This window comes from Chrysoperla carnea, chromosome 3, assembly GCF_905475395.1.
Source record: "Chrysoperla carnea chromosome 3, inChrCarn1.1, whole genome shotgun sequence".
NCBI classification, from domain to species: domain Eukaryota; kingdom Metazoa; phylum Arthropoda; class Insecta; order Neuroptera; family Chrysopidae; genus Chrysoperla; species Chrysoperla carnea.
The window spans coordinates 84276841-84303892 of NC_058339.1; the positions used below are offsets into that span (position 1 = coordinate 84276841).

General features: G+C 29.8%; 4 protein-coding genes across 5 annotated transcripts; all 4 read right to left on the reverse strand.

The window, feature by feature from the left end:
• Positions 1-3211: 3211 nt before the first annotated feature.
• On the reverse strand, positions 3212-6048 carry LOC123296306 (vesicular glutamate transporter 3-like). Its single transcript, XM_044877767.1, has 6 exons — positions 6029-6048; positions 5806-5965; positions 4816-5031; positions 4334-4741; positions 3541-3918; positions 3212-3313 (listed from the first exon to the last, which is right to left on the reverse strand). The coding sequence occupies exons 1-6, from the start codon at positions 6040-6042 to the stop codon at positions 3212-3214; spliced, it is 1278 nt and encodes a 425-aa protein (XP_044733702.1). The 5' UTR covers positions 6043-6048.
• A 3670-nt stretch (positions 6049-9718) lies between these two features.
• LOC123295685 (vesicular glutamate transporter 1-like) lies at positions 9719-12332 on the reverse strand. The gene is made up of 6 exons (XM_044877106.1): positions 12238-12332; positions 12013-12178; positions 11416-11631; positions 10934-11341; positions 10145-10519; positions 9719-9869 (listed from the first exon to the last, which is right to left on the reverse strand). Exons 1-6 carry the CDS (start codon positions 12249-12251, stop codon positions 9771-9773), a joined length of 1278 nt encoding a protein of 425 aa, XP_044733041.1. The 5' UTR covers positions 12252-12332; the 3' UTR covers positions 9719-9770.
• A 1669-nt stretch (positions 12333-14001) lies between these two features.
• Positions 14002-17994, reverse strand: LOC123295634 (probable vesicular glutamate transporter eat-4). Of its 2 annotated transcripts, none has more exons than XM_044877050.1 (7): positions 17922-17994; positions 16806-16977; positions 16522-16740; positions 15078-15518; positions 14615-14998; positions 14221-14310; positions 14002-14130 (listed from the first exon to the last, which is right to left on the reverse strand). In XM_044877050.1, exons 1-7 carry the CDS (start codon positions 17948-17950, stop codon positions 14032-14034), a joined length of 1434 nt encoding a protein of 477 aa, XP_044732985.1. In that variant the 5' UTR covers positions 17951-17994; the 3' UTR covers positions 14002-14031. The 2 variants fall into 2 exon arrangements, with proteins under 2 accessions (XP_044732985.1, XP_044732986.1); XM_044877051.1 differs by having other exon boundaries at positions 14022-14130; positions 14185-14310.
• A 2027-nt stretch (positions 17995-20021) lies between these two features.
• On the reverse strand, positions 20022-26269 carry LOC123295041 (vesicular glutamate transporter 2-like). The gene is made up of 7 exons (XM_044876246.1): positions 26084-26269; positions 25835-26012; positions 23681-23899; positions 23164-23610; positions 21928-22308; positions 21730-21852; positions 20022-20137 (listed from the first exon to the last, which is right to left on the reverse strand). Exons 1-7 carry the CDS (start codon positions 26113-26115, stop codon positions 20063-20065), a joined length of 1455 nt encoding a protein of 484 aa, XP_044732181.1. The 5' UTR covers positions 26116-26269; the 3' UTR covers positions 20022-20062.
• Between the last annotated feature and the right edge of the window lie 783 nt (positions 26270-27052).

Sequence of the window (27052 nt, forward strand, 5' to 3'; positions counted from 1 at the left end):
TAATTTCTCGACAAATATTGCTAACTTTTAGTAATTAGAAACTTTTCTACCATACACTCTACTTCTTTCCCCTATCTATTCTATTACCAGGATTTTTAATATACTGAGTACGACTTATATAAAACTAACGAAAGTACATCTAAACTTAAAAGTATAAAACAAACTTTTTTGTAAAAATCAGAATTCAAAAAAAATTAATAAATAATAAAGTACTGATTGAAATCAATAATTTCCTTGTGAGCAATTGCGTTTTGAAGTCGATGTTAGCCTTACGTTTGTCGCCCTATTAGCTCAGTTGGTTAAGGAGTAACCAATTTCGTTCGCGGTATGCTTATTGTAGCGGGTTCGATTCCCACCGGCGCATCAAAATTAATTTAATTAATAGTTGTGATGGGCTGGTGTAATGCATGGTATATGCATGAAGGAGGTGCACTCAGCCTCTGAAAATGAGGATCTAATAAATGAAAGTATCAGCGGAAAGGTGGTAAAACACATAAATGGTATCACAATGGGCTCTATAGCCTAAGTGTGTCCTTCGTGGAAAGCCAATATAACCTAGCCTAACCTAGCCTTACGCTTAGCTTCAAATCGATTCATTAGTATTCACTTCAAAGGGTAATCGCTCACAGAGAATTTATTGTTTGGAGTCGGTATTTAAAAATTGTTTTTTACTTTTTTGTTGATTCTATTTTTTGCAAAATCCTTTTTTTATTATCTAAATCACATTCTACCTAAGCCATTCCTTATTGGTGGTCATATTTCAGTTTTAAACATATCGTGAAATGTGGAGATGGTATAGAAACATGCACCGTCAAGATATGTGCTGAATAGTGATGCCAACTCAGTGGGTTTACTCTTACTAAAAACTTTTTAATGGACAAATAATTTAATATTTTAATTTCATTTATGCTAATTATTGAAAGTTTTGTGATAAAAAAACAAAAATATTCTGGTAATGTCTAGTGGTTTTCTGGTGGTCGTCTATCGTCTGTTTAGTGGGCTTGAGAATTGAAAGGTGGCAACACTGGTGCTGAACTGCAGATACATAATAGAAACACGCTTAACTATTATAATCTTCCTTGTTAAATTATTTATGATGGAGTAGTAAAAGTGGGGAAATAGAAGTCTTATACATCCTGGATCGATAAAAATACCGGTTAAAGCTTCTGCTAGACGCTCAGATGATGCCTGTAAAACAAACTTGACTTTAAAAACACATGAAAGTAGATTATGATTCCAGGTACTAAATCTTCCCCTTAAAAATAAAAATTTCAGAGTCGTCTTTCTCGCATTTTTATGTTCAGAAAATATATTGCCGAAAAAATTTATTTTATTTAATGGTGAACGTTATCAATTTTATTGTTGCGTACCAAATTAACACGACAATTTGTTATCATGTTAAAACTGTGCTCATTTAATAGATGAAATATTTGTAGATAAAACATTTTCAATTTTACCCTGCCCTGTAACTTAGACTGAATTATGATGTTTAATTTAATTGCGAAATTGATGTAATTTTAATTGAATAGATGGGTACTTAGAAATTCGTTTCCAGTTGATACAAACAACAATCTATGAATTAATTTCATCTTCTACGCAATAATTTCGGAGAATTAGAATAATTTATGACTGTTATATATAATAACCTTGAAAAACCAATACTAATATTTTTCGTTTACCTAAATAGCAGTAAAAAATCATTTATACGGCTAAAATGGCAAATAAGGACTTAAGTGAATATCAAATTTTTAATTAAAACACATTTATTTTGTAAAATATGCCAAAAATAACAGCCTATTCTCATATTATAAATAATTAGTGTGATCAAATTAACTTTTTGAATAATTTAATTCTGAGTTCGGAGAAAAAAATTGAATTAAGTAGATCATTATGATACAAATTGAGGAAACTAAAATCTAACATTTTTTGATGGTCGGAAGGGGTCCAAAAAAAATGGTAAAGTGGCCTAATCCGGTCTTTCGCGTCAGACACCGTCGGATTGAGTTAAAAATAAAAAAGTGTTTAATGAGCTTAGGCGCCGTAAAAAGGCGAAAAGAATGAGCTGCGAATGAACCCGATTGGTCCATCGATGTCCCCACAAATTGCAAAAAACCATCGATTTTGCTCGAAATTTCAAAACTTCATAGCTCTTGTTGTTTTAAAGATTCAAAGCTGAGATTTAAATGGATTGTAGCTTTTGTACCCATGAAGTATCACACACAATTTCAGCAAGATCGAATGTATACTTTTTGCAAACCGCAGCTGAATGCAAAAAACAGGGCTTTTGTAAAATGGCCCTAAAAAAGTTGTGGTGCGGTAACGCGCTATTTTTTTTACGCGAGCATATGCTTCAATAGTTAAAGTAATACCTACTAAAGTGCCAAACTCTCATCTTTAGTAAAAGTTACTAAAATATTAATTTTAAATTACTATTATTTTAAATTATAACATTAAAAATAGGATGGGAGTAATGGGAGCAATTATTAAGACTATAAGTCACATAACTTCTGTCTCTTAATAATTGCTCCCATTACTTCCATCCTATTTTTAATGTTATAATTTAAAATAATAGTAATTTAAAATTAATATTTTAGTAACTTTTACTAAAGATGAGAGGTTGGCACTTTAGTAGGTATTACTTTAACTATTGAAGCATATGCTCGCGTAAAAAAAATAGCGCGTTACCGCACCACAACTTTTTTAGGGCCATTTTACAAAAGTCCTGTTTTTTGCATTCAACTGCGGTTTGCAAAAAGTATACATTCGATCTTGCTGAAATTGTGTGTGATACTTCATGGGTACAAAAACTACAATCCATTTAAATCTCAGCTTTGAATCTTTAAAACAACAAGAGCTATGAAGTTTTGAAATTTCGAGCAAAATCGATGGTTTTTTGCAATTTGTGGGGACATCGATGGACCAATCGGGTTCATTCGCAGCTCATTCTTTTCGCCTTTTTACGGCGCCTAAGCTTATTAAACACTTTTTTATTTTTAACTCAATCCGACGGTGTCTGACGTGAAAGACCGGATTAGGCCACTTTACCTTTTTTTTTGGACCCCTTCCGACCATCAAAAAATGTTAGATTTTAGTTTCCTCAATTTGTATCATAATGATCTACTAAATTCAATTTTTTTCTCCGAACTCAGAATTATCTAAAAATTGACGCCATTTTTTTTTTATTTGATCACACTAAATATTAGAATACATATTATGATTTCACAGTGATAGGATTTGCTGTTCCAAAAACTCCATAAACTACTCCAGCAAGAAAATGTCCAATTATTGCAATAAAATGGACCGTAACATGCCACTAAAAATTATTAAAGTCAGGTTAAAATATTAAAATGCCAAGCACTCATTTAAATATAGAATTAAAATGTTTCAAGACTGAAGGAAATACCTTAAGCAAAATTTGTTTAGACTGGAAATTTACCACAGGCAAGATCGAACGAATCAATTATCAAATCCTTCCGGGAACTATGGATTTTGCCGGTGCAAGCATTCAGCATAAATCTATTTTGTTGTATTTATACTTACATTTATTTGACGCAAATACACTTCCGCATTTAATGATATTCTGTAAAAAACCTCCGAAAAAATATTCATAATCGCAACAGTAACACCAGCATGACTTGGTGCAATGTCCACAGCGTTTACAATTGTTGCACCAACCGATGCGTTATATAATATTTCCATGAAAATAATAAACCAATATAACCAATTTCCCATCTTCATAAAATCTTCAAATGTCAGTAATAAGAAATAAATAAATTCAAACAAAAAGACGCCAGTTATAAATAATTTTCGTACATGACTTATTGTTAATGAGGTTTTTCGTACCAAAACATCAGCCAAATATCCAGAAAGCGGGAATGCGATTAGTTTTATAACACGAATGAAGAGCATATCCTCTCCCTTAAACAAAAAAATTAATTATTACTATTTTGTAACTGCGTATAATGGAAATTAACGCAACATCGAAACACGGATTATATACCATCATTTTCAAGTACCTACTTTACATTCTATTCTCTCCAAGATAATTTTTCGCTTAAAAAATGAATTTTCTGAAGACATGAGGTTTATATCTAACAAAAAATGAAATTACCTAGTTCTAAGCCCAATTAGCCTATCCATTCAAATCCAAATGTGCATTTTTCTAAGAAGTGCTAAACAACTTATTTTTATGAGTTCTATTTGGAATACTTTAGAACGTTATCCAAGTATTTGTTCCAATTATATTTCTGGAAAATTCATGCTTCAAAAATTTTGGATTCAACCGTGCTCACTGATCCTTTAGTGAAAATTACCATCGATAAAGAAAACTTACTATATCTGCATAGAGATTTTTATTCCATGCTCGAAATACATTTACAATAACCAACACAAGGCAAGGGACGGAAAAAATTATTTGTGTACATGACAAATCTTCAGTTGGTCGTATTTCTTCTCGAATAGTTGGATGTATCTTATTATATTCTTTTTCACTTATCGTCCGATGTTTATTTGGTGTTTCATAAACCATACTCTCCCATACAAACCACCATATTATTCCGCAACTACCGATTACACCAGACAGGACTACCCAAACTGGTAATCCTGGACAATATTTTGCCATTAATTCCCCGAATAAATCACCAAAATAACGTCCAGATAATGCGAATGTTATTAATGTAGATCTATTAGCGGCAGGCGTCCAATTTTTCCAAGCTGCATGGAATACAATAAATGTTACGCCCTGAAAACAATGGAATTGAAATTTCGGTACAATATCGACACATATAATTTGTTCGTTTTTGAAACTTCACTTACTGATACTATACCCTCAATAAATTTCATTATAACGAAAAATCCATAACCAACACCTCCAAATATTGGAAATAAAAATATTAAAATTGAATGCGCTAAAATACTTCGACCAAACCAAATTAATGGAGAAACTTTTAAACTTATGCAAGCAGCTGGAATTTGGGATATTACGAACCCTACTAAGAAACTAGATACATGTAAAAATGGACCCACATTATTCTGTAAAAATTCAAATACATTTCTTTCGTAAGCGTGTTATATAAGTACATATTTATTGTGCCAGTAAGTAAGTGGAATTAGAAAAAATATAGTCTAATGGTATTTTTATCTTTCTGATTAAAAGTTTTCACAATAAAAAAAAAAACAAACGTGTCCAAGTTAAAGCCTTTCAAATTCAAAAATCGTGTGATAAAACGTGGCTAATAATAATGCGATTTGAAAACACCACATTGAAATCGGGAGCTACGACCTTTATCAGGATATACAAGCGCCAGGGCAATTTTGGATAAAAGGGTTGATTTTTTTTTTTGACGAGGTTCTCGATTATTCTAATAAATAAATGACCTCAAAACTAGGCATATTAAACATTGGTCTTATGGGAAAACGGTAGATAGATGATATATATTCATAGATTTGGCGGTGGAAATTAAAAAAAAAACTATTTATATAAAATTTAAAGCCTTAATAAATTATTCAAAACAAAAAAAATCCCGTGGTTCCCACTAATTAAGGATGTATATCTGGAGTAATTTTCAAAATATCGAAAATTGAAAATTTTGTTTAATTTTTTAGCTTTCGTTTTTTCGTAAACCAACTCATATATCGAACAATTTTATTCTTATTTTTCGTCTACATTCATGAAGTTATAACAAAATTCATCATCAAAACTGAAAATAAGGTACAAATAATTTCCACCACAAGTCTAAAATTGCCTTTGCGATGGTACTTCCTGATTTCCATGGGTAAATTTTTCCACCAAACTTAATATCTTACTTCATGCGATGGCAACAAACATCTATTAAAATTAGTCAACATAACTCCAGTAAACATTATTGCAAATCCAATATTCATTAAGAAGGAAAGTGTGAAACGTTTACTAACAATTGTAAACGTATCAAGTTTTGGTAAACCTTGTAAAACATATTCAGGAAGCCTGAAAGCAAAGCGAGAAATAATAAAACAATTTACAAAGATTTAAATATATTTAGAATCTTACTTTGATCGGTCCATTTTTATATAAACTTTTCAAAACTTTCTCAAATTGTATAAAAGCAGAAACTAAACCATCTCGTCATCATTTACTTGTTGTTGCAATTTTCAGCATTATGAGAGTGGGTGCACTTAATTGTTACTTTATATTATAGTTTGTTTTGTGAAGTCAGGGTCGGATTTCACGTATATACCATTCCTGGAAAATACAGTATGTTCCAAAAATCCTTAAGCACCCTTGAATGAGATATTTCTGCTAACGCAAATCAGATACTGATATATGTTTAAAAAAAAATTTAAATGTATGAAGTGAAAGTATGTAATCCTACCAAATTTGGGCCATACTTTTCTAATTTTTTGTCAAAATTAACCTAGCACTAATAGGTTTCAAGAATGTGGAGGTCTGGTTTCGGAATTAAGCACATAAGTGATAACTAGCGAAAAACTGACATTACAGCTGAAAAGAATGACCCAAAATTAGTGGGTTTCAAAAAAAATTCCAATAAAATCGGATCAAAATTGCCTGTGTTATTTAAAAAATCGAATTTTTGAACTTGATGACGTCATCAAAATTCAAAATATTTAATTTTGCTCTATTACATCGAAATTTTATCCAATTTTGATCAACAAAGTATGTTATCCTACTAAATTTGGGCCATACTTTTCAAATTTGTGGTCTAAATTAACCTAGCACTAATAGGTTTCAAGAATGTGGAGGTCTGGTTTCGGAATTAAGCACATAAGTGATAACTAGCGAAAAACTGACATCACAGCTGAAAAGAATGACCCAAAATTAGTGGGTTTCAAAAAAAATTCCAATAAAATCGGATCAAAATTGCCTGTGTTATTTAAAAAAATCGAATTTTTGAACTTGATGACGTCATCAAAATTCAAAATATTTAATTTTGCTCTAATACATCGAAATTTTATCCAATTTTGATAAACAAGGTATGTAATCCTACTAAATTTGGGCCATACTTTTCAAATTTGTGGTCTAAATTAACCTAGCACTAATAGGTTTCAAGAATGTGGAGGTCTGGTTTCGGAATTAAGCACATAAGTGATAACTAGCGAAAAACTGACATCACAACTGAAAAGAATGACCCAAAATTAGTGGGTTTCAAAAAAAATTCCAATAAGATCGGATCAAAATTGCCTGTGTTATTTAAAAAAAAATATAATTTTTGAACTTGATGACGTCATCAAAATTCAAAATATTTAATTTTGCTCTAATACATCGAAATTTTATCCAATTTTGATAAACAAGGTATGTAATCCTACTAAATTTGGGCCATACTTTTCAAATTTTTGGTCAAAATTAACCTAGCACTAATAGGTTTCAAGAATGTGGAGGTCTGGTTTCGGAATTAAGCACATAAGTGATAACTAGCGAAAAACTGACATCACAGCTGAAAAGAATGACCCAAAATTAGTGGGTTTCAAAAAAAATTCCAATAAGATCGGATCAAAATTGCCTGTGTTATTTAAAAAAATCGAATTTTTGAACTTGATGACGTCATCAAAATTCATAATATTTAATTTTGCTCTAATACATCGAAATTTTATCCAATTTTGATAAACAAGGTATGTAATCCTACTAAATTTGGGCCATACTTTTCAAATTTGTGGTCTTAATTAACCTAGCACTAATAGGTTTCAAGAATGTGGAGGTCTGGTTTCGGAATTAAGCACATAAGTGATAACTAGCGAAAAACTGACATCACAGCTGAAAAGAATGACCCAAAATTAGTGGGTTTCAAAAAAAATTTCAATAAGATCGGATCATAATTGCCTGTGTTATTTAAAAAAATCGAATTTTTGAGCTTGATGACGTCATCAAAATTCAAAATATTTCATTTTGCTCTATTACATCAAAATTTTATCCAATTTTGATAAACAAAGTATCAGGGTTCGAGGATATATATCAATGGATATATATCATGATATATATTCGATATATATCCGATATATATCACGTGAATTTTTATTATATATATCAATACAAAAATGATTTTAAAAAATTTAATATTATTTAGTAATTTTTGGCGTTTTAGAGTTAAAACCTACTAATACTAAGCTCGAATCGTGTCGTGTCAGAAAAAGTTCGTTACTAAAGAGTAAGTTTAAGTTAGATTCAGAATCGGAGGATGATCTAGCTTTATCTTCCTTGCAGTCAAACCACGCACAATTATGAAATGACATTTGTTTATTTTTGATTTGATAATTAACAGTTTATTACGAATGACTGATGACTGATTTGATAATTAAAAGACTGACTATACTCTAGAGTTATTATTTGTAATGTTTATTGTTTTGTTGCCTAAGTGTAGCTTTGACCATTGACTGATAACAATTTCTAAAATTGTTTTTTGTTTTAAAGTTGATTTTTATTTATAAAAATTTTATTATTTTTAATTGATTTTGCCTGATCTTGAAGAATATTTTTGCCTGATCTTGAAGAATATTTTATGTTTTGGTTTCATTTGTCTGATTTGAAGTGCCTAAGTAAATAAAACATTTAAAACATTTTAGTTCTTTTTAAATATCAAAATTTTGATATATATCGGATATAAATCCAAAATATCCGATATTTTGATATTTATAATAAATATCGGATATTTTCGAACCCTGATGAAGTGTGAGCAACCCATGGGTACCTTGAATTGAAAGTCTTTAAGAAATATTTTCGTTACAAAGGTTTTCCTTGCAAAAACACGAACATTTTTGTTTGAAACAATTTTGCGAAATATACACAGGTTAAGAAGAAATTGATTTGGATAATCTTCTGAAACTATTAAATTTTGATTCAAATTTTGAGTTTTGGGGAAGTTTTAATAAAACGAACTTTATAAAGGGTACCCCAATATCATTAACTTTCAACAGGGTTTCAAAATTCCATAGTATTTTTATGTAAAGATGCATTTTACATTGCATATCTATTCGTATTTAAAAACAAACAAAAACTAAAATTATTAGACTGATTTTCAGAAAATTTTTCTAATTGAAATTGGTTTTGCTGCCTCTCACGAGTAACGAAAACTATTTGACCTTATCTGACATTTAAATATTAAAATGCTTGTGACCTTTTTTTAGGATGTCAATTAATCCGTCAGTATTCGCGTTATAAGCATTTTGCTCACGCTCGGTTTGAAAGCAAATAACTTTTCTTTTAAATGGTATGGTTGAATATTTTTCTTTAACTATTTAACTATTTAACTATTTACGAATTATGAATTATCAGATTTTTCGAGCAATCGCAATCAAAATTGTGAGAATTTCTCCCATCACCAGAGTAAAGTCATACTCAGTAAATGAAATTCACATTTCTCTAATATTTTGACTCTCAAGCATCATTCAATAATCACGTAATGAAGCTATTTTTAATTAGCTAGTGTATTAAAAAATAAAATTATGTAGGTAGAGGTTAGGTTTTACAAAGTTATAGAATATTTAACCCGCGAAATAATTGAAGCATTCGCTGAACGCATGGCCAGATCTATCATCACGTGACTAAAGACAACCGAAAGATTGACCGAAGTGCTGAAGGATTAAATATGGGTAAGGACTTCTAGATGATACTGTGACATAAATAGTTTGAGATTCTTTAATACTGCAACAATAACAAGTAAGGGTTTAAGTGAACAATTATCTCAATTTTCTAATAAAAACACATTTATTTTGTAAAATATCCCAAAAATAATAACTCTTATTACAATCTCTTCTCATAAATAATATTACGGTACATATTATTATTTCATGGTGATAGGATTTGCTATTCCATAAATTCCATAAACTATTCCAGCAACTAAATGTCCCATTATTGCTATAAAATGAACCGCAACATGCCACTAAAAATTTAAAAATTCAGATTAAAATATTAAAATGAAAATAACTAATTCTGACATAAGAAAATCTCAATGGATTAAAAAAGAGAGAAAGAATTTCTTAAAATACGTTTCAGAAATTCTGTTTGTTCTGGATATTTGCCACCGGTAAGAATGTCACGATAATATAATCACGGTTTCATATCGAACGTATCAATTACTTAATCCTTTCGAGAATCATCGATTTTGCCGAGGGCAAGCATCCAGTCTCAATAGAATTTTCAAAATTATGTACTTACATTTATTTGACGCAAATATACTGCCATTTTTAACGATATTCCGTAAACAACATGCGAACAAATGCTCATAATCGCCACTGTAACACCAGCATGACTTGGTGCAATATCCACAGCGTTTACAATTGTTGCACCAACTGATGCGTTATATAATATTTCCATAAAAATTATAATCCAATAGATCCACTTTCCCATCTTTACACCTTCCGTATATGTCAAAAATATGAAGTAAGTAACTTCCAGCAAAATGACGCCAGAAATAAATAATTTTCGTACATGACTTATTGTTAATGAAGTTTTTCGTACTAAAATATCAGCAAAATATCCAGCAAGTGGGAATGAGATTATTTTTATAACACGAGCAAACATATCCTCTTTCTAAAACAATAAAATCTAGTATTACTTTTATGTAACTACACATTAATCTTTGTAACTACATATTAACTATAAGTCGATATTAAAGCTAAACCGAAAAATAAAATTATGCGAAAAGTTTACCTTCGTTTTAGGTAATTTTTCCTTAAAGGAACAAATTATCAGCGAAGAGATTAGATTTATATCTAGCAAAATATGAAACGACATAAGTTCTATACCCGACTAGCCCTTCTATTCAAGTCGAAGTGTTCAATTTTCTGAGAAATGTTAAACACTGTTACAATTTTAATGAGTTATTTTTTGAAAATTTTAGAGTACAACGGTTAGTCTGATATTTATTCCAATTATATTTCCCAGATTGAAAAATCACGCATTAAACTTTTTGAGGTTGAGAGGATTTTGAAAAAGAAAACTTACTATGTCTGCATGGAGGTTTTTATTCCATGCACGAAATACATTAACAATTACCAACACTAGACAGGGGATGGAAAAAATTATTTGTATACATGACAAATTTTCAGTTGGTTGTATTTCTTTTTGAATGATTGGATGTATCTTATTATATTCCGTTTGACTTATAGTTCGATGTTTTTTTGGTGTTTCATAAACCATATTCTTCCATGCAAACCACCAAGTTATACCGCAACTACCAATTATACAAGACAGTATTATCCAAGCTGGTAATTCTGGACAATAATTTGCCATCAATTCACCGAAAAATTCACCTAAATATCGTCCAGAAAAACCGAATGTAATTAATGTAGATCTATCACCGGCTGGCGTCCAATTTTTCCAAGCTGCATGGAATACAATAAGTGCGATTCCCTGAAAAATATATAAAAGAAATTTCGTTACAAAATAAATATTTATAATTTATTCGTTTTGGAAATTTCACTTACTGATACCACACCCTCAATAAATTTCATTATTGTAAAATATACGTAGCCAACACTTCCAAAGAATGGAATTAAAAATAATAGAATTGAATGCGCTAAAATACTTCGACCAAACCAAATTAAGGGAGAAACTTTGAAACTAATCCAAGCAGCCGGAATTTGAGATATGAGGTACCCTACTAAGAAACCAGATACATGTAAAAATGGGTCCTCAATTTTCTGTAAAAATTTAAAAACATTTTAGTCATAACCATAACGTGAAAAACAAATTCTGGTCAAATTAGAACAAATTTAAGTATTATGATGTTTATGACCTTCTAATTAAAAGTTTTCACAGTAAAAGAATAAACGGTTTCAAGATATTTGTAAACATTTTTAATATATTTACACGACTTTGTGCGATATAAATATAAATAGAACACTCCATTGTATAACCGATAACCGAAGAAACGATAAATTAGAAGAAAATATTTTGATGAAGGATGACTAATAACAATACTAATTAATAAACGCCACGCTGACATCGGGAGCAAGGACATTTTCAATGCATCTGAGAATCACTCAAAGTGATTGGTAAATTCACCAAACTCAATATCTTACTCCATGCGATGACATCAAACATCTATTTCCATGTGTCAATATAATTCCAGAAAACATTATTGTAAATCCAATATTCATTAAGAAGGATAGTGTGAAACGTTTGTTAATAATTGTAAACGTATCAAGTTTTTTTGGAAACATTCCTTGTTTAACATTATCGGGAAGCCTGCATAAAAAACGAGATATAATAAAATATTAAAACTTAAAATTTATTTATAAACTTACTTTGGTTTATCCATTTTGGTACAAAAACTTTGCAGATTCGTGCAAATCAGTTAAATGACGAATGAATACTAAGCCGTTAATTTTATTTGTTATTACAGTTTTAAGCAGTTTGAGAGTGACTGCAGTTATTTATTATTATAGTTTGTTTTGTCAACAGGTCAGTCAGGGTCGGAGTTTATGTATTTGAACTACTTTCCTGAACTACAAAGTGTAGTCCTTAAAATGAAAATTTATATACTGGGCGACATCACGACTTTTTTTAAATGTGAAAAAAACACTTCAAACTTCGTGCGTGGCTTCCTTTTGACGAGTCAACAAAACTTTCTTCTACGATATTTTTCAAAAAGGCTGCGTTTTCAAATTAACATGATGTCTTCGATTGATTTTTTTCTAGAATCACTCTCCAAACGAATCCGATTTCTTTGAAATATAGGTAAGAATTATTAAATTACCTTTCAAATAAAAAAAAACAAAAAAACGAAATTGGTTCATTCGTTCGGGAGCTTCGATGCCACAGACAGACAGTCACAAATAGCAGTCAAACTTATAACACTCTTTTTGCATCGGGTTTTGTAATTTTTAAGTTTTTGTATATTCGAAAACAAAACCACCTTGACAATCAGTTTTCAGCCTGTTTACATTCCGTTTCAATACAAATTCTGACTAGTAAATAGCAAAATGCACCAAGAACTTAAGAATGATTTATGGTACATTGGACTATAAGTAATGGCTATTACCCAATATTTATGTGGAAGAAACAAAATGTTGCAAATTTTTCAGAAGAACGAAATATTAATTTTTTCCCGAGAATCTGGTGAAATCACATGTGCTTTAAATCATCACCTCTTTACTCTACCCTGTTGCATATAATTGGCAAAATAAATATACTAAACGCGAATTTAATAGTTTAATGAAATAATCGTTTATGCTATTATTAAACTAGTTAAATATAATTGTTATTTGCTTAGAATTTATTTCGAATCACAAATAGAATCACAACAATTCAATTTAATTCAACGCATTTTTTACTGATTGCGGGAATTTCTGACGAATATAAATAATACTTTAGAATATATTTGATATGTTTTTAGCACCATATTTTTAGTTAGTTATTGAATATTTATTGACCGAACTCGTTAAACTTTTCTCCTTATTAAAAATGGTCCTCTGCATCTTATTTGTCTCTCTAACACAAGGTCTACATTTACTATTCACGACTGAAAATACATTAGAGAACAGAATGGCTTATGATCCTTTGATCAGAAGCCATCAAGAGAAGAAGAAAAAAGAAGCTAACAAATGTCCAAGAAATAATGAACTTTCTTGTGAAATTCCTGGTGAAATCACATGTGCTTTTTTCAAAATTATCGCAAACACACACACCCAGACAAATAAAAAGTCACTTATATAAAAAATAATTAAATTCGTATTTTCGGAAACCTCGGTTTAAAGTTGTGGGGTACGCTATTTCGTATTATGGAGGCTTGTGAATGCTATTTAACTTTAATTTATACATGTACGCCTTTGATATTCGTAAGTATTGTGCCAGGCAGAAAAGATGTTTTGTAATTTGATTATTTGATTATGACATGATTTTTTTGGAAATTTTTTCTTACTTTATTAATATTTGGTGGTTTGGCTAATTAAGAAAAGAACTAAAAATCCAAGAAGTGGATAAAAAAGTATTTATTTACAAAACAATTTTCTGAAATAAAAAAAACATGCCTAAATTTAATTTAATACAGTTATTTTAGATTTAGACAATAAAATTAATTAAAAAAAAAGACGTATATATCAAATTCGTTCTTCCAAATTTCTGAACTCACTAAATTCATCTTTGAAATCAGTAAAGTCATCGTGTGATGTTAAATTCTTGTAAGCTTCTTGATCATTCTAAAAAAACAAAAAAATAAAAACTTGCAAATAAATAAGCGGCACATTAATTACCGACTACGAATAACAATCGAAATAATGATATTTTACCCCATTTTGTACTGGCATTGCCCAAGACTGTTGTTCAGCTGATCCATAAACTGCATAGAATATTGCCCCAAATGTAAAGACAATTATAACCTGTTTTATAACAAAAATATGATAAAAAAATCGAAAGTATGTACCTACATGACTTGATAATGAATGAAAACATGGAAAATTAATCCAAAAGATTTTGATTTTTGGAATTCATCGCGAGAAGAAATTGGTTTTTTTTTTTGACACATCGATTAAATTCTCAATCGTTATTAGAAAAAAATTTTACACGTGTATGGTTTGAGTAAAGCGTAAAGTTTTCATAAAATTATGACACGCCATTTAATATAATTTCAAAAAGGATAATTTTTTGGAATAATTTCCGTTTGGATTTTCCTAATCTGCTCACGCTCATTAATAAAGTAAATATATGGAATTCTATCTGATGTGGCAAAAATGCTCCCATTGTTGATATATCATTCGATATTGCCATTGTGATACCCGCATATCTTGCAGCTACATCTAAATGATTTGCATAGTAACCAGCCAATGAAATCGAATAAACAATCGCCACAAAGTACATAATCATATTTATATATTTTGGTGTGAATAAAACATCAAAAACCGTCGGTATAAAAACTGCAGCGCTCAATAATAAACCACCACAAATGAAAATTTTTCTTAAATTTGTTGTCGAAATTGTCGTTTCTTTAAGTACACGGTCAGCTGCATAACCAGCCAATGAAAGGGATATTGCCATTAGGAAATTATGTAGTTCAATGTGAACGCCCAACTGGAAAAAATAATTAACAAAATTTAGGGAGAAATAATTTTTTGGGGTAGCTAATGCATTCTTGACTACTTATACTCACCCCCAACGGTTGTGGCTCGTTGACTTGCGAATATGTTGCGTGATGTAAGTGAATTAAGAACCACGATCGACAAAAACCACTGACGAATAATGCCCACACAGGCATGCTTGTAAATATTTTTCGCCAAGGAATTGGTAATGTTTCTGGTTTTACATCAATTGTCTGTTGCAAATACACATATTCTTGATCTATTATACTTGGATGTTCAGATGGATGCTCTACGACTAACCACCACCAAATCAGATACCATAAAACTCCCAACACACCATAAACATATAAAATCTTATCCCAAGTAAACATGCTACAAAATGTTACAGATAATTGATATCCAATCACGACGCCAGAAAATGTCCCCGCATATCCTAATGTTACTAACGTTGAACGTTCTAATGGCGGTGCCCAATAACGCCATATTGAATAGAATGCAGGATTTGCTGCTCCCTGCAATTTGGAAAATATTTTAAAAATTTCTTCCTTTATACTCTAGTAAATGAGGATTAAACCTCAAAATTATTTCCTTTAGTTTTAGTCCGATTGACTTGAAAATTTGACGATAAGTAGATGAGGTCCCAAAATACAAAAGTTATATGTTGCCGAGTAGTTGCCAACTACCATGCTACAAAATGTTACAGATAATTCCTTCTAAGGTCAAAGTGTCATTTAACCATATTTCAAAAAGTCATTACTTTCCGAGTAATTGGAGATTGAAATTCGGAGTATTTGACGTATAATAACTGATAATATTTACGTTTTTTTAAAAAGTATCTCATACATTTTTTAAAGTACAATAAAAGTCCTTTAAAATGAAAAAAGTTTCAATCATTTGCATGAAAATAAGCGTGAGTTATAATGAAAAGAAAGTTGTTGCGTACCTTTTTTATCCTTTATTCAGCACAAAAACTGATGAATTTATCACAGGAACTAAAATTAATGCTTGCAACTTTCCAATTTACTTTATTAGGCATTGGAGATATGTTCAAAGTTCTAGCAGTTTCAAAATTCAAGCAGTTTCAGATATATATTTTTTGAAATATTGTGGTAAATTCATCAGTTTTAGTGCTGAATAAAACATAATATAAATGTAAAAGTAACTTTCTTTTCATTAAAACTCATGCAAATAACTTGTAACTTTTTTCATTTTCAAGGACTTTTATAGTATTGTATGATATATACACATATATATATATATATATATATATATATATATATATATATATATATATATATATATATATATATAATATATATATATATATATATATATAATTTCTAAATTTTGCCCAATAGCACTAATTTTGATGAAGCTTTGGAATAAAGCAATGTTCACCGTCTAACATTGCTTTATTCCAAAGCTTCATCAAAATTAGTGCTATTGGGCAAAATTTAGAAATTTCGTCTTTTTTCTCCTATGCTGGAGTATTTATCAAAAATTGGATTTTTTTACCTGAAAAATACCTTGTAAAAATGCGCCTATTTCGATGATTGGTGGATACCAAGAAACTACGATGGGAGTTAGAAATGATACAATTGCAGCACCCAAAATACACAATCCATATAAGCGTGTGGCTGAATATTTGTAACTGATTACCCCTGATGGTATTTGCACAACAAAGAATGTTAGAACAAACCAACCATTCATTTTATCGGCATATTTTGCTTCAATCTAAGAACCGAAATTTTGTTTATAATGATTGTTTTTTTGTAATATGCATTTATCTTAAAACTTACATCATTATCGCTATAATTAATACAATAATTACTACGAATTGCAAAAGAAATATTGAAACCAATAAAGGTTAAAATGGCTAATGTATAACGTTTGCTTAATTTTAAATCATCCATCCAGTGAAGTATTCCATCTGTAAATCGCAATAATGGATTGGCATGTAGAAGATTGTTTCTGAAAAAATACCAAAATAACAAATTTACGATCTGAATCTAACAACTCTCATGGCACAATAATAAGTCGCCACAAATGAAAGTTTGTGTTTCTATGAAACAGTATTACAAAGTCCTTGAAGTTTTATGCCTGAGATTGATTTAAGATCACAAATATCAAATATCGGACAAAAGTCGGATTGAGAACTTTCTTCTTTTTTGAAGTCGGTTAAAACTTAAGGAAATCCCAGGCTAAGTATGTTAGGGAAACGTTATCAAAAATAATCTTCAAACATGAGTTTAATGTATGCAATTTGAAGTAAGGAGGTGGAAATCAGCTAGAAAGTTCAAATAGTAAACAAACAAAATTTGAAGAAGATGAACTGAAAAACTTGTGCAAGATTATGAATGAAAAACAGTCACTCGCATTTTTTTTAAAAATAATAACTTAATTAAAAACTATTATTTAAAAATTCACATTTTTTTAAATATTTCTAACATCATTGCGAAGGGAGTCGAGAAAAATATTCAAACAAAGATGCATAATAAACAAAATATAAAGTTATAAAGTTACTAGGGATCTGAGAGAATTACATAAGCAAACAAATTTTACTAGTATGGCTATGTCAGAAAGACGATCTGATATAAATGTGCGGTTAGTTTTAATTTTAACAATTTAATGAAAATTATAGTAAATATATTTGTAAGGTATAATTGAAATTGATAAGCTCCAAATGTTCTCGATAGCTTGGTTTACATTACAATCAAAAATATGTGACAAAAATGATCCGCGAAGATTTGCTGCGGCAAGATTTGTCTTGTTAAGTTTGTAAAGCAACCGATCGAGCATTGTTACTTTAGGGACGTTATTATCAGATAATGTCTTTTTTCAGGAATGAATGGACCCATAACTCTTAAAATTGCTCTATTACATCAACTACTCAAAGAAATCATTTATCGACTCACATTGTCGGATTGTTGCTATAATTTGCCATTATTTGATCGATATTAATTACTTATTTACAATTTTAATTTTAAACAATATTATTTAGAAATTTAGAAATATGTTTTTATTTGATTTGATTTATTTATTAGTTTTTAATTCAATGATATAATTAAATTAATTTTATAAATTATTTAAGTTAAAAAATTTAACTTATGCTTAAATTAAAAATTCCCTCCCGAATTTGTCTACTTTTATTATAGCCATAAAAGAAAATTTTTAAATAGAAAATTTTAATTTTTTTATTGTGTTGTTAATTGATAAATAACTTTTAAATTGTTTCTTTCCGTTTTTAATTTACAAAAAGGTTTCGAGGTCTAGGTATACACCCAACATTTGTTAAATTTTGATCTAGTAACATAAAATTAAATCTTCTATGCGGCCTTGAAATAAACATTAAATTAATTATGAATTCAGTGGAAAAAAACCATTATTTTTCTGCAAGTTTTTAAAAATTTGACCACCTTTAAGGTAAAAAATTATTATTTTTACTTCACATTTCAATAGCAGCACTGTTGTGAAAATGACTTTTAGTGAATGAATTAAACATATAAATTTATCATTACGTAATTTTCTAAAATTTATTAGCCTAAAAATTAAAAATTAATCTTTGTATTTTAAACGATCAAAAACGACGTTTAATTTTTAACACAGAATAACTTAATGTTTACAAACTGTAATTCTTGAAAAAGCAACACTAAACTATAACATAAATTAAAAATTTTCCAAGAACTAAGAACCAAACACAATTTTTTTACGAATTATTGATTATTTTTTTGCTATTAGAAAACAAAACCCTTATAAAATTAGGTATATGCATTATTAAACTTTAAGTACTGGCTGTTTAATGTACTCTATTGAAGATAATATTAAGCTTATTGTATTAATCCTTTTGAATAGTAAATAAGTTTACTATTTTAATAGATAAATAACATTTAAATTGTTCGTTTCCGCCATTATAAAGAAAGTATGGAGTTGTACTATTTCATAGAATATTATCAAATATTAAATTAAATTTAATTTGACAACCTTGAAAGAATGTACTTAAATGCATTCATTGAAGTTAAGAAAAATTTTTGAAAAGAAGAAAAAAGAACAAAATTGCATCAGTTTTTGCCTTTTCTTCGCTAACTATGTTATATTCTGAATCTAGTAACGTAGGATAACAGCTTTCCGCTTAAGGGATAAAGGGCGTGATGATATGACGATTAAACTGGGAGACTGCTTGGAAAAACCACGGGTAAATTTGCGCTTGTGATGGTTTTATGAAGATTTCTTTGTCGAAAGCCTAACTCTGTAGGCCTATCTCATTCATTCCTATACTAACCGCTTTAAAACACGAAAGGGATAATAACTAACTATGGTTCTGAACGTTTACTCAATTTCCTTCAAAAAAAGCCGGGCATTATCGTCAAAGCTTCCTAACCGTATCACGGAGCAGAACTTAAATTATTCTATTATTATGATAGAAACCAAAATGTCCAAAAAATATCATAGAAAATTAAATTCATGAAAAATCTGCTAACATAAAAAGTACTGTCTAAATTTCTAAATTTTAGAAATATTCTCAAATCGGCGAACACTACTGAATACATGATAGTCGTTAATTAAAAGATCACCAGATCTATGGCTACATATTCCCATTATTTTGGAAGAAATGTTGTATCACTCTGTCGCACATTGGTCCTGTTTCGCAAATAAAAGTTAAAATTATTTGCTTAAATTGTTCGCATCGGTGCTTCATACCGAAGATACATTCAAGGTACTCTAAGAATAGTCACCGAAAATTTTTCACCATTTCTGTAGTGCATTTTTTTCTATTCTGCAGCGTTGTCATAAATCTAATAAATTTTCCTTTCCAATGATTAAAAAATATGATTCATATCTTTGACAGCAAACAAATGGGGAGAACTTTAAAATAACACCTCTTATTGGTACTATTCAATTCCTGGCTTTGGTTTCAAAAGCAACGGCGTTATGATTACATGTTAGAAATAATAAAATCAAATTTATTCTTAAAAATTTTTATTAACAAGGTCTTAAATTTAAATTAATTTAAAGTTTTCTTTAAAAAACTTGAGGTTTCTATGCAACAAACAAAAAATTATTCTACAAGAACTTCAGCCGGATTCCAGTCATTCACAGAGGCAAAATTTTCAAATCCTCGCGTTTCTTCTTCCTGCAAAGAAATTTTACAATATGTTTATACCAAATCAAATTAAATATCACAAAAGAAAACAAACAATTGACTGAGTAAATTATTGAAATACCATGTAAAGACAAAGTAAATTACGCAATCGTTTGTTTTTAAGTCATATCAATAAAGATAGCCAAACATACATACATACACACATAACTGATATTCCCATAGAATAAAAACTATATAATTTGTGTCTCATTTGCGCTCTCACGGGTAAACAGTGATGTTTACGAAAAACTATTCCAAACAAAGGTTGTTTATTTTTTTATAAGGAACATTTTTTATACCTAAACTTTTGTTCTATCTCCAACGGTTGACAAAAGACCCATTTGACCTATGTTCCTCATTTACGAACTCGACCTCACTTTTTATATCCTGATCGCACTATAAAAATTTTAACTTGATATCTTTTTTCGTTTTTGAGTTATCATGTTGACAGATAGACGGACGGACAGACAATCGAAAATGGACTAATTAGGTGATTTTTTGGACACCTATAGCCAAATTTTGTTCGTAGCATCAATATTTTTAAGCGTTACAAACTGAGACTAAACTTAATATACCTTGCATATTTCATAAACATGGTATAACAATTTTCTGAATAAATATTTATCAAAAATTAATTTTTCTGAATTTAAAAAATGCAGAAATTAAAAATAAATTTGATGAAATTTGTGAAACTTAAATTGTCTTCCAAATAAAATCAACTTTTTGCAATAAATGCTACTAGCTCGGCCCGTGTGGAATTCCGCTCCCGTAGTTGCCGTAACCCGTGGCTAACCTGTACCCGTGACTAAAAACAACAAACAAAAAATTTCGAAGAAAAGTGGTGAAAAAAGTCAAAAGTCCTTAAAGTAATATCAGGAGAACATGTATTAAAAATAGTAATTATATGTCAAGAGTATTAGGAGAAAATTTGTTAAAACTAACATGTTTCCCTAATAAACTTATTATTTAAATTTATGATATTTTTTCTTTCAAATTATTTGATTAATAAAGGAATTAGAAAGATAGATAAGTGTAGGACAGAAAAACACTTGCTACATTAACAATATATAAGATAAATTATTATTCCCAGTATATAATATCGATTATAGAAATCTGAAACTTTTTCTAGTCATTGCAAATTTAAATCACTCGTTAGACCCCTATACAATTAAAGAAAGTGTAAACTTGTTCACACATGTTCAAACGGCGAATCAGAATTTAAACATGCATCACTGAAAACTACCCAGACTAACCCACTCTTTAAATTATAAAACAAAAAGGATGACAAGTATCTTGGGCCACCCTGTAAGAACTAAACTGTTTTCGCTATAATCTATGTGTTTTTAATTTTTTTTTAATTATTCGGAGTGGGCCGCAACCGCAAGACCACGGCTCCATTGATAATACTTTTATTATTCTCAAATCCGCTGAACGCGCAATATAGAAACAAGTTTCAAAAATGCATTTCAGTCGACACATACATGTGCAAACCACTATGCCACTTATTTTTACACAGATATATCAGACGCTTTAACTGTCATACCCCTTGATATGTTAATTCTACGAACAATAAGAAAAATTACCTTATTTTCTCCTTCAATTGGTTTATCTTCTAAATTTTGTTCTTCACCTGACCCGTATAAGTAATAAAAAATACCTCCGCCAATAAATACAGTCATTATAGTTAGTATATATGACATTCTGTGCTAAAATTGAGGGAAACAAATTGTATTCATTAATTTTCCATACTTTTCGTAAACTATTCAAATTAAATTACTTACGTTTTCTAAAAATCTAAATAGTTCAAACTCAAATTCAGTTGGCAATAATGCAGCTACTGTTTGTATCACATTCGTTAAGGCCATTGTAATTCCAGCATATTTTGCTGCTATATCTAAATGATTTGCATAAAATCCAGCTATTGATATGCAATAAATAACCATTACAGGCCAGAATGATATTTCGTACCACGCTGAAGTAAACTGAACATTAAACAGTGCGGGAATGAAAAATAAAGCATTTATCACCAAACCACCACTTATATAAATTTTTCTTAACTTGGTTACTGATAATGATGTTTTTTGTAAAAGAATGTCAGCCGCAAAGCCAGCAGCCGGAATTGATAGTGCCATAATTAAATTATACAATTCAATATGCAAAAACTGAAATTACAAATAATAAATATAATTTGAAATATGCCTACTTTTGAAGTCATTTATTTATTTAAATTTATTTAAATAATCGGGTAATCCCCCCCCCTACATTAAATTTTCAGAATTGATTTCCACTTCTTATGTAGCCCAACTAAATAAGAAAAAATCAAGCCTTTTACCCAAATTAAAAGATTAAGCAATGGATGAGGTAGTGCAGCACACCGAGTGTTGAATCGGAAGTGTTATCGCAACTGATTGTCTGTGACTAATTTGCGTCTACTATTTCGACTCAGGGAATAGAAAGGCGATAAGCATAGGCGATCTTATTTTGCTGCCCTAAGGAACTTCGTCATTATGATCGCAATGAATCAAATTATTTCATAGTACGTAATGTGATAATCATTTTGGCATAAGGCGATCAGTGTCTTAGCGATACGTGAGCTCAAAAATGTTAAAGAAACAAATGGATATTAAGAAACCATAGTAATTTGCGACAATAATGTTAAAATGTATGAATGAAATAGCCTACTGTTTCCATCGTCTTTATTAAACTCTGTCACCTCTACATGCTACGCCTCAATTAATACTTGCCTACAGACAGTTAAATATTTTTCTCTGACCTGTACGGATGAATATATTTGGTTTAGAATGGCTTTCTATTTGTACAACGAGGCCCTTACCTATATCAGTAGGGCTTTTAACTTATATCTTTAATAGATCGTATTTATTTATAGAAATCAATTAAGGTAATTTACGATTAGGAACTACTGGCTTATATTAAGGAAAAAAATATTGCCAAATTTTTTGTCGAGAACAATCCAGAATAATTTTTCACAAATCTCATAAAATAAGCATTATACGTACGCCAAACTCTTTGTGATCCTTAACTTGTGAATACATGGAATGTTGAAAATCTTCAAGAGACCACGCACGGGAGAAGCTAGACACAAATAGTGCACATATCGGGAGGTTAGTAAAGATTTTTTTCCAGGGTATTGGTGAAGCTGGTGTTTCTTGTTTTATAGTAACCGTTTGTTGTAAGTATACATATTCTTGATCCATAATGGTTGGATGTTGAGACGGATGCTCAAATACCAACCATAACCATGCTAGATACCAACATATACCCATCAAGCCATAAACATATAAAATCTTTTCCCAAGTAAATACACTACAAAATGTTACTGATAATTGATAACCAATCACGACGCCAGAAAAAGTGCCCGCATATCCTAATGTGACTAGTGTTGAACGTTCTAATGGTGGTGCCCAATATCGCCACATTGAAAAGTAAGCTGGACTTGCTGCACCCTAAAAATCAAAAATAATACAGTTAATTTGTTTTAAAATTGACAACCTGGAAATATATGCAAATAATTACCTGGAATATACCTTGCAAAAAGGCAGAATATTGAATTGCCGGTTTAAACCAACCTACTGTAATTGGCGTCAAAAATGATGTAATTGAGGCACCCAAAATACAAATTCCAAATAAATGCGTGGCTGAGTGCTTATAACTGCAAATCCCTGCAGGTATTTGTACAAGAAAATACGCAAACAAGAACCATAATGTCATAAATAAAGCATACAGCCTATCAACCTAAAATTGTAGATTATGTATATCAATGTCTTTCTTTTTTGAAAATTCAGACATTTAAAATCGAATTGAAAATATATATTTTTTTTAAATTGTGTCCCCACAATCGTGCTCATACATCGTTAATTAGTCAGGCACAACGGGCTTTTTTTTTTGTTTTCAATAATTCATTAAGGTTTTAACTTTAATTTAAATATTTCTTTAATTTCTACGGACTAATTTTTTTTACCCAAATTTCAAAAAGAATTTTATACTAATATTCAATGTTTTTTGGTTAGGTTATCGACCCACTCCCCTCTGTAACCGTTTGTTGACTATACAACAATAACAAATGGTTTTGATCTCCACTTTGCCGCCCAGAGATGATTTATTAAAAAAAAAATTCCTTAGGCAATAAAAGAGATTATTTTGAGTATGGCGGATTGAGGCAGCCGAGTAATTGCAAATGGGATATTTGATAGAGATTGAATACGTAAAAAATTGTATTTAGTTTTTATGTCTGCAAGTCAAATTTACAAAATTTAATAAGCCCCCGACAAATATTCGGACACGGAATCCTAAAATCGCACTTGAAACATATCTAAGAACGCGCTCCATTAAATTACCTTATTCTTTGAATCCTTTTTCAAACTGAGTCGATATTGAAAATTATCGCCAATTTTTTTAGTTTTTTCAGATACGGAAACCAAAACTAGCACTTGAAACATAGCAGGCAGACAGACAGACACACGCATAAAGCGGTCAAACTTATAACATCCCTTTTTTAGTTCGTGGTTTAAGTGTTAAAATCAGCTTTGGGCGTTAATTTTTTTTAACAACAGAGGATATAACAAGAGGACTTCATCCAACGGTAGATAACGCTAAAATGGTGACAACTTCTAATTACATTAATAGGCGGAAAAGCTTCCTTTTCTTGATACATGCTGTTGAAATTTTAGAAAAATAGGATACTATTGTGACAGTTGGCAAAACGGCTGCTTAGCAAAATTTGAAATTTGGGGCATGCCCAAAGCATGGAGCACGTCATAACGTTATTTTATTCGCAATAAAGTCACAAAAAAATCCAAAATTTGAAAATTTGGCGGAGTACGAATAATTTTCTCACACACGGTGGAGTTGGTTTCGAGTATTTAAAACTTTCCACTGGAATTCGGTGCCATAGATGTAGGAAAAATTAGAAAGTGTCGAGAATCATTCGATTTTTTCACACAAAGTTTTAGTTTATCAAGATATCCAGGGATAAACTTTAATAGATTGGACTATTTGACATAATGTTTGTGTTACAAGTAAAGTGTTTTATCAACTTTCATCATATTTTTTGATTCAACACGCCCCCAAATTACATATATAAAGCGGTAAAACATAAAGAAGTTGTTTAGAAAGTAAGTTCTTACAGGAAAAATGACCGTTTTAGTTCGCTGATGCTGATGAAGAAAAGTAATTGAAAATTATGATGAATTTTAAAACGCTTTTATTAGCTTCATACGAATTTTAATATTGATGATTTTTTGTTTATTTTCTATTTTAGTATTTCAAATGTCCTTTAACATTTAACTTAAGTCGTTAGTCAATCTTTCGGTATGAGCAAAGAACATAAGATAAAGTAGAAAGCTCCCATTACTGGCAATGTTAAAAAAAAATACGAAGTATATTTGACGAGAAAATTTTAAGAACTTTATTGATTATATTTCCTTATCGATCAAACCCTCGACATAAAGCGGTGTTTGTGAAAAAATGGTCAGCTACCGAAATTATAAATAACAAGCTTTCGATTGAGCTATAGATGATTCTGATTCGACCATTATCCCCGAAGATAAAAATGTTTGAAATTAAGTAAATATTTGTTTTTTTTTTTTTTTTTTTGAGTGGTGATTTGTTTCCTGACAAGTGAAGCACATATGCCAGGTTATAAAAATATTCTCAAAATGTTTTACTTACATCATCTTCCACTGACCCTTTATGTATACATTCATTGCTACGTATTGCAAATGTAATTGCAAAACCAATATGTGACAAAATAGCTAATGTATAGCGTTTACTAAATTTAAAAAAATCTGGACGAAATCTTTCATCAATTCGTCGTAAACGTGGTCGATCTGGGAATGGTAGATCATTCCTAGAAATTTAAACAATAATATTTAATATAATTTTTGTTCATAAACAAACACTCACACTGTTATTTATTACATTGTTGTATCACGACTATTGTTGTTACTCATTTTTTAATAAACATATTACACTTATGAATTCCTATCATAAAAGTACAGTCATTATAGTAAAAAACAAACCATCAACCATCTGTATCGAGTTCTTATCTCATATTTTTGTGTATTGAACATCAATAAAATATATTGTTGTTTAATTTTATATATTCATGTATTTTTTTTGGATGTAATGTGATTTTATATGTTTGTTTGTTTTTATTTTTTATTTTTTTTTAAATTTTTATATTTTTAAATATTTAATTACACTTTTAGAGATTATTTGAGAATTAAAATGATAAATAACTATTTCATTTCTATAAAATTATTGCATACAAAAAGGCTGATTTTAAAAAAAGTTTCCACCTTTATATTTACAAAAACGGAATGGACAATGAAAATAATCATGAAAAAGCCTATCAAATCATTTTTAGGGCAATTGAAACTACAGTATTTATATTTTTTATGTCTTTTTGGTCAGAGATCAACTTTGTTTAAAAAAAATTGAAATACATATTTATATTTGGACCCCTTGGGAGAGTGTGAAACCATGTTTTGTAAGCAAAAACAAGTTGTGCTACCTGCGAAATACTTGAAAATCGTATTCAGTCTATTAACATTTATTGACACTCATTTACACAAAGTACTTTGATATTATGCCACAAAACTTAAAATTGATCCTATTAACAAAAATTGCTTTTTTAACAGATTCCTTTTCTTTTAATGGAAAACAAATTTCTATTTCCAATATTATTATTATAGATTTTTAGCTTTTAATAAGCGCCAAATCAATACTGAAAATTGTAGTCCAGGATGAAAAAATTTCTAACTAAAGTTACGTCTGGCAAAGAACAAGAATCTGCCACAAAGAACATGTAGTTCCATTTAAAAAAAAATAAAAATAAAAGATGTTGACCTCTGTTATAGACTATAAGAAGTCCCCATATAAAAACTA

What these genes read in the sequence shown, in the direction of transcription:
- LOC123295634 (XM_044877050.1), bottom strand. Translation starts at nt 17,950, where the DNA reads ATGGCAAATTATAGCAACAATCCGACAAT. An exon ending in TTAATTATAGCGATAATGAT is followed by an intron (nt 16,741 to 16,805) that starts GTAAGTTTTAAG and finishes TTCGGTTCTTAG; the next exon opens with ATTGAAGCAAAATATGCCGA. An exon ending in TATTTACTTTATTAATGAGC is followed by an intron (nt 14,311 to 14,614) that starts GTGAGCAGATTA and finishes GTTATAAAACAG; the next exon opens with GTTATAATTGTCTTTACATT.
- LOC123295041 (XM_044876246.1), bottom strand. Translation starts at nt 26,115, where the DNA reads ATGAGTAACAACAATAGTCGTGATACAACAAT. An exon ending in TTTTGCAAGGTATATTCCAG is followed by an intron (nt 23,611 to 23,680) that starts GTAATTATTTGC and finishes TTTGATTTTTAG; the next exon opens with GGTGCAGCAAGTCCAGCTTA. An exon ending in AGGATCACAAAGAGTTTGGC is followed by an intron (nt 22,309 to 23,163) that starts GTACGTATAATG and finishes TTGTAATTTCAG; the next exon opens with TTTTTGCATATTGAATTGTA.
- LOC123295685 (XM_044877106.1), bottom strand. An exon ending in GTTTGATGTCATCGCATGGA is followed by an intron (nt 11,632 to 12,012) that starts GTAAGATATTGA and finishes AAATTTTTACAG; the next exon opens with AAAATTGAGGACCCATTTTT. An exon ending in TTATTGAGGGTGTGGTATCA is followed by an intron (nt 11,342 to 11,415) that starts GTAAGTGAAATT and finishes TATATTTTTCAG; the next exon opens with GGAATCGCACTTATTGTATT.
- LOC123296306 (XM_044877767.1), bottom strand. An exon ending in GTTTGTTGCCATCGCATGAA is followed by an intron (nt 5,032 to 5,805) that starts GTAAGATATTAA and finishes GAATTTTTACAG; the next exon opens with AATAATGTGGGTCCATTTTT. An exon ending in AAAATCTCTATGCAGATATA is followed by an intron (nt 3,919 to 4,333) that starts GTAAGTTTTCTT and finishes TTTTTGTTTAAG; the next exon opens with GGAGAGGATATGCTCTTCAT.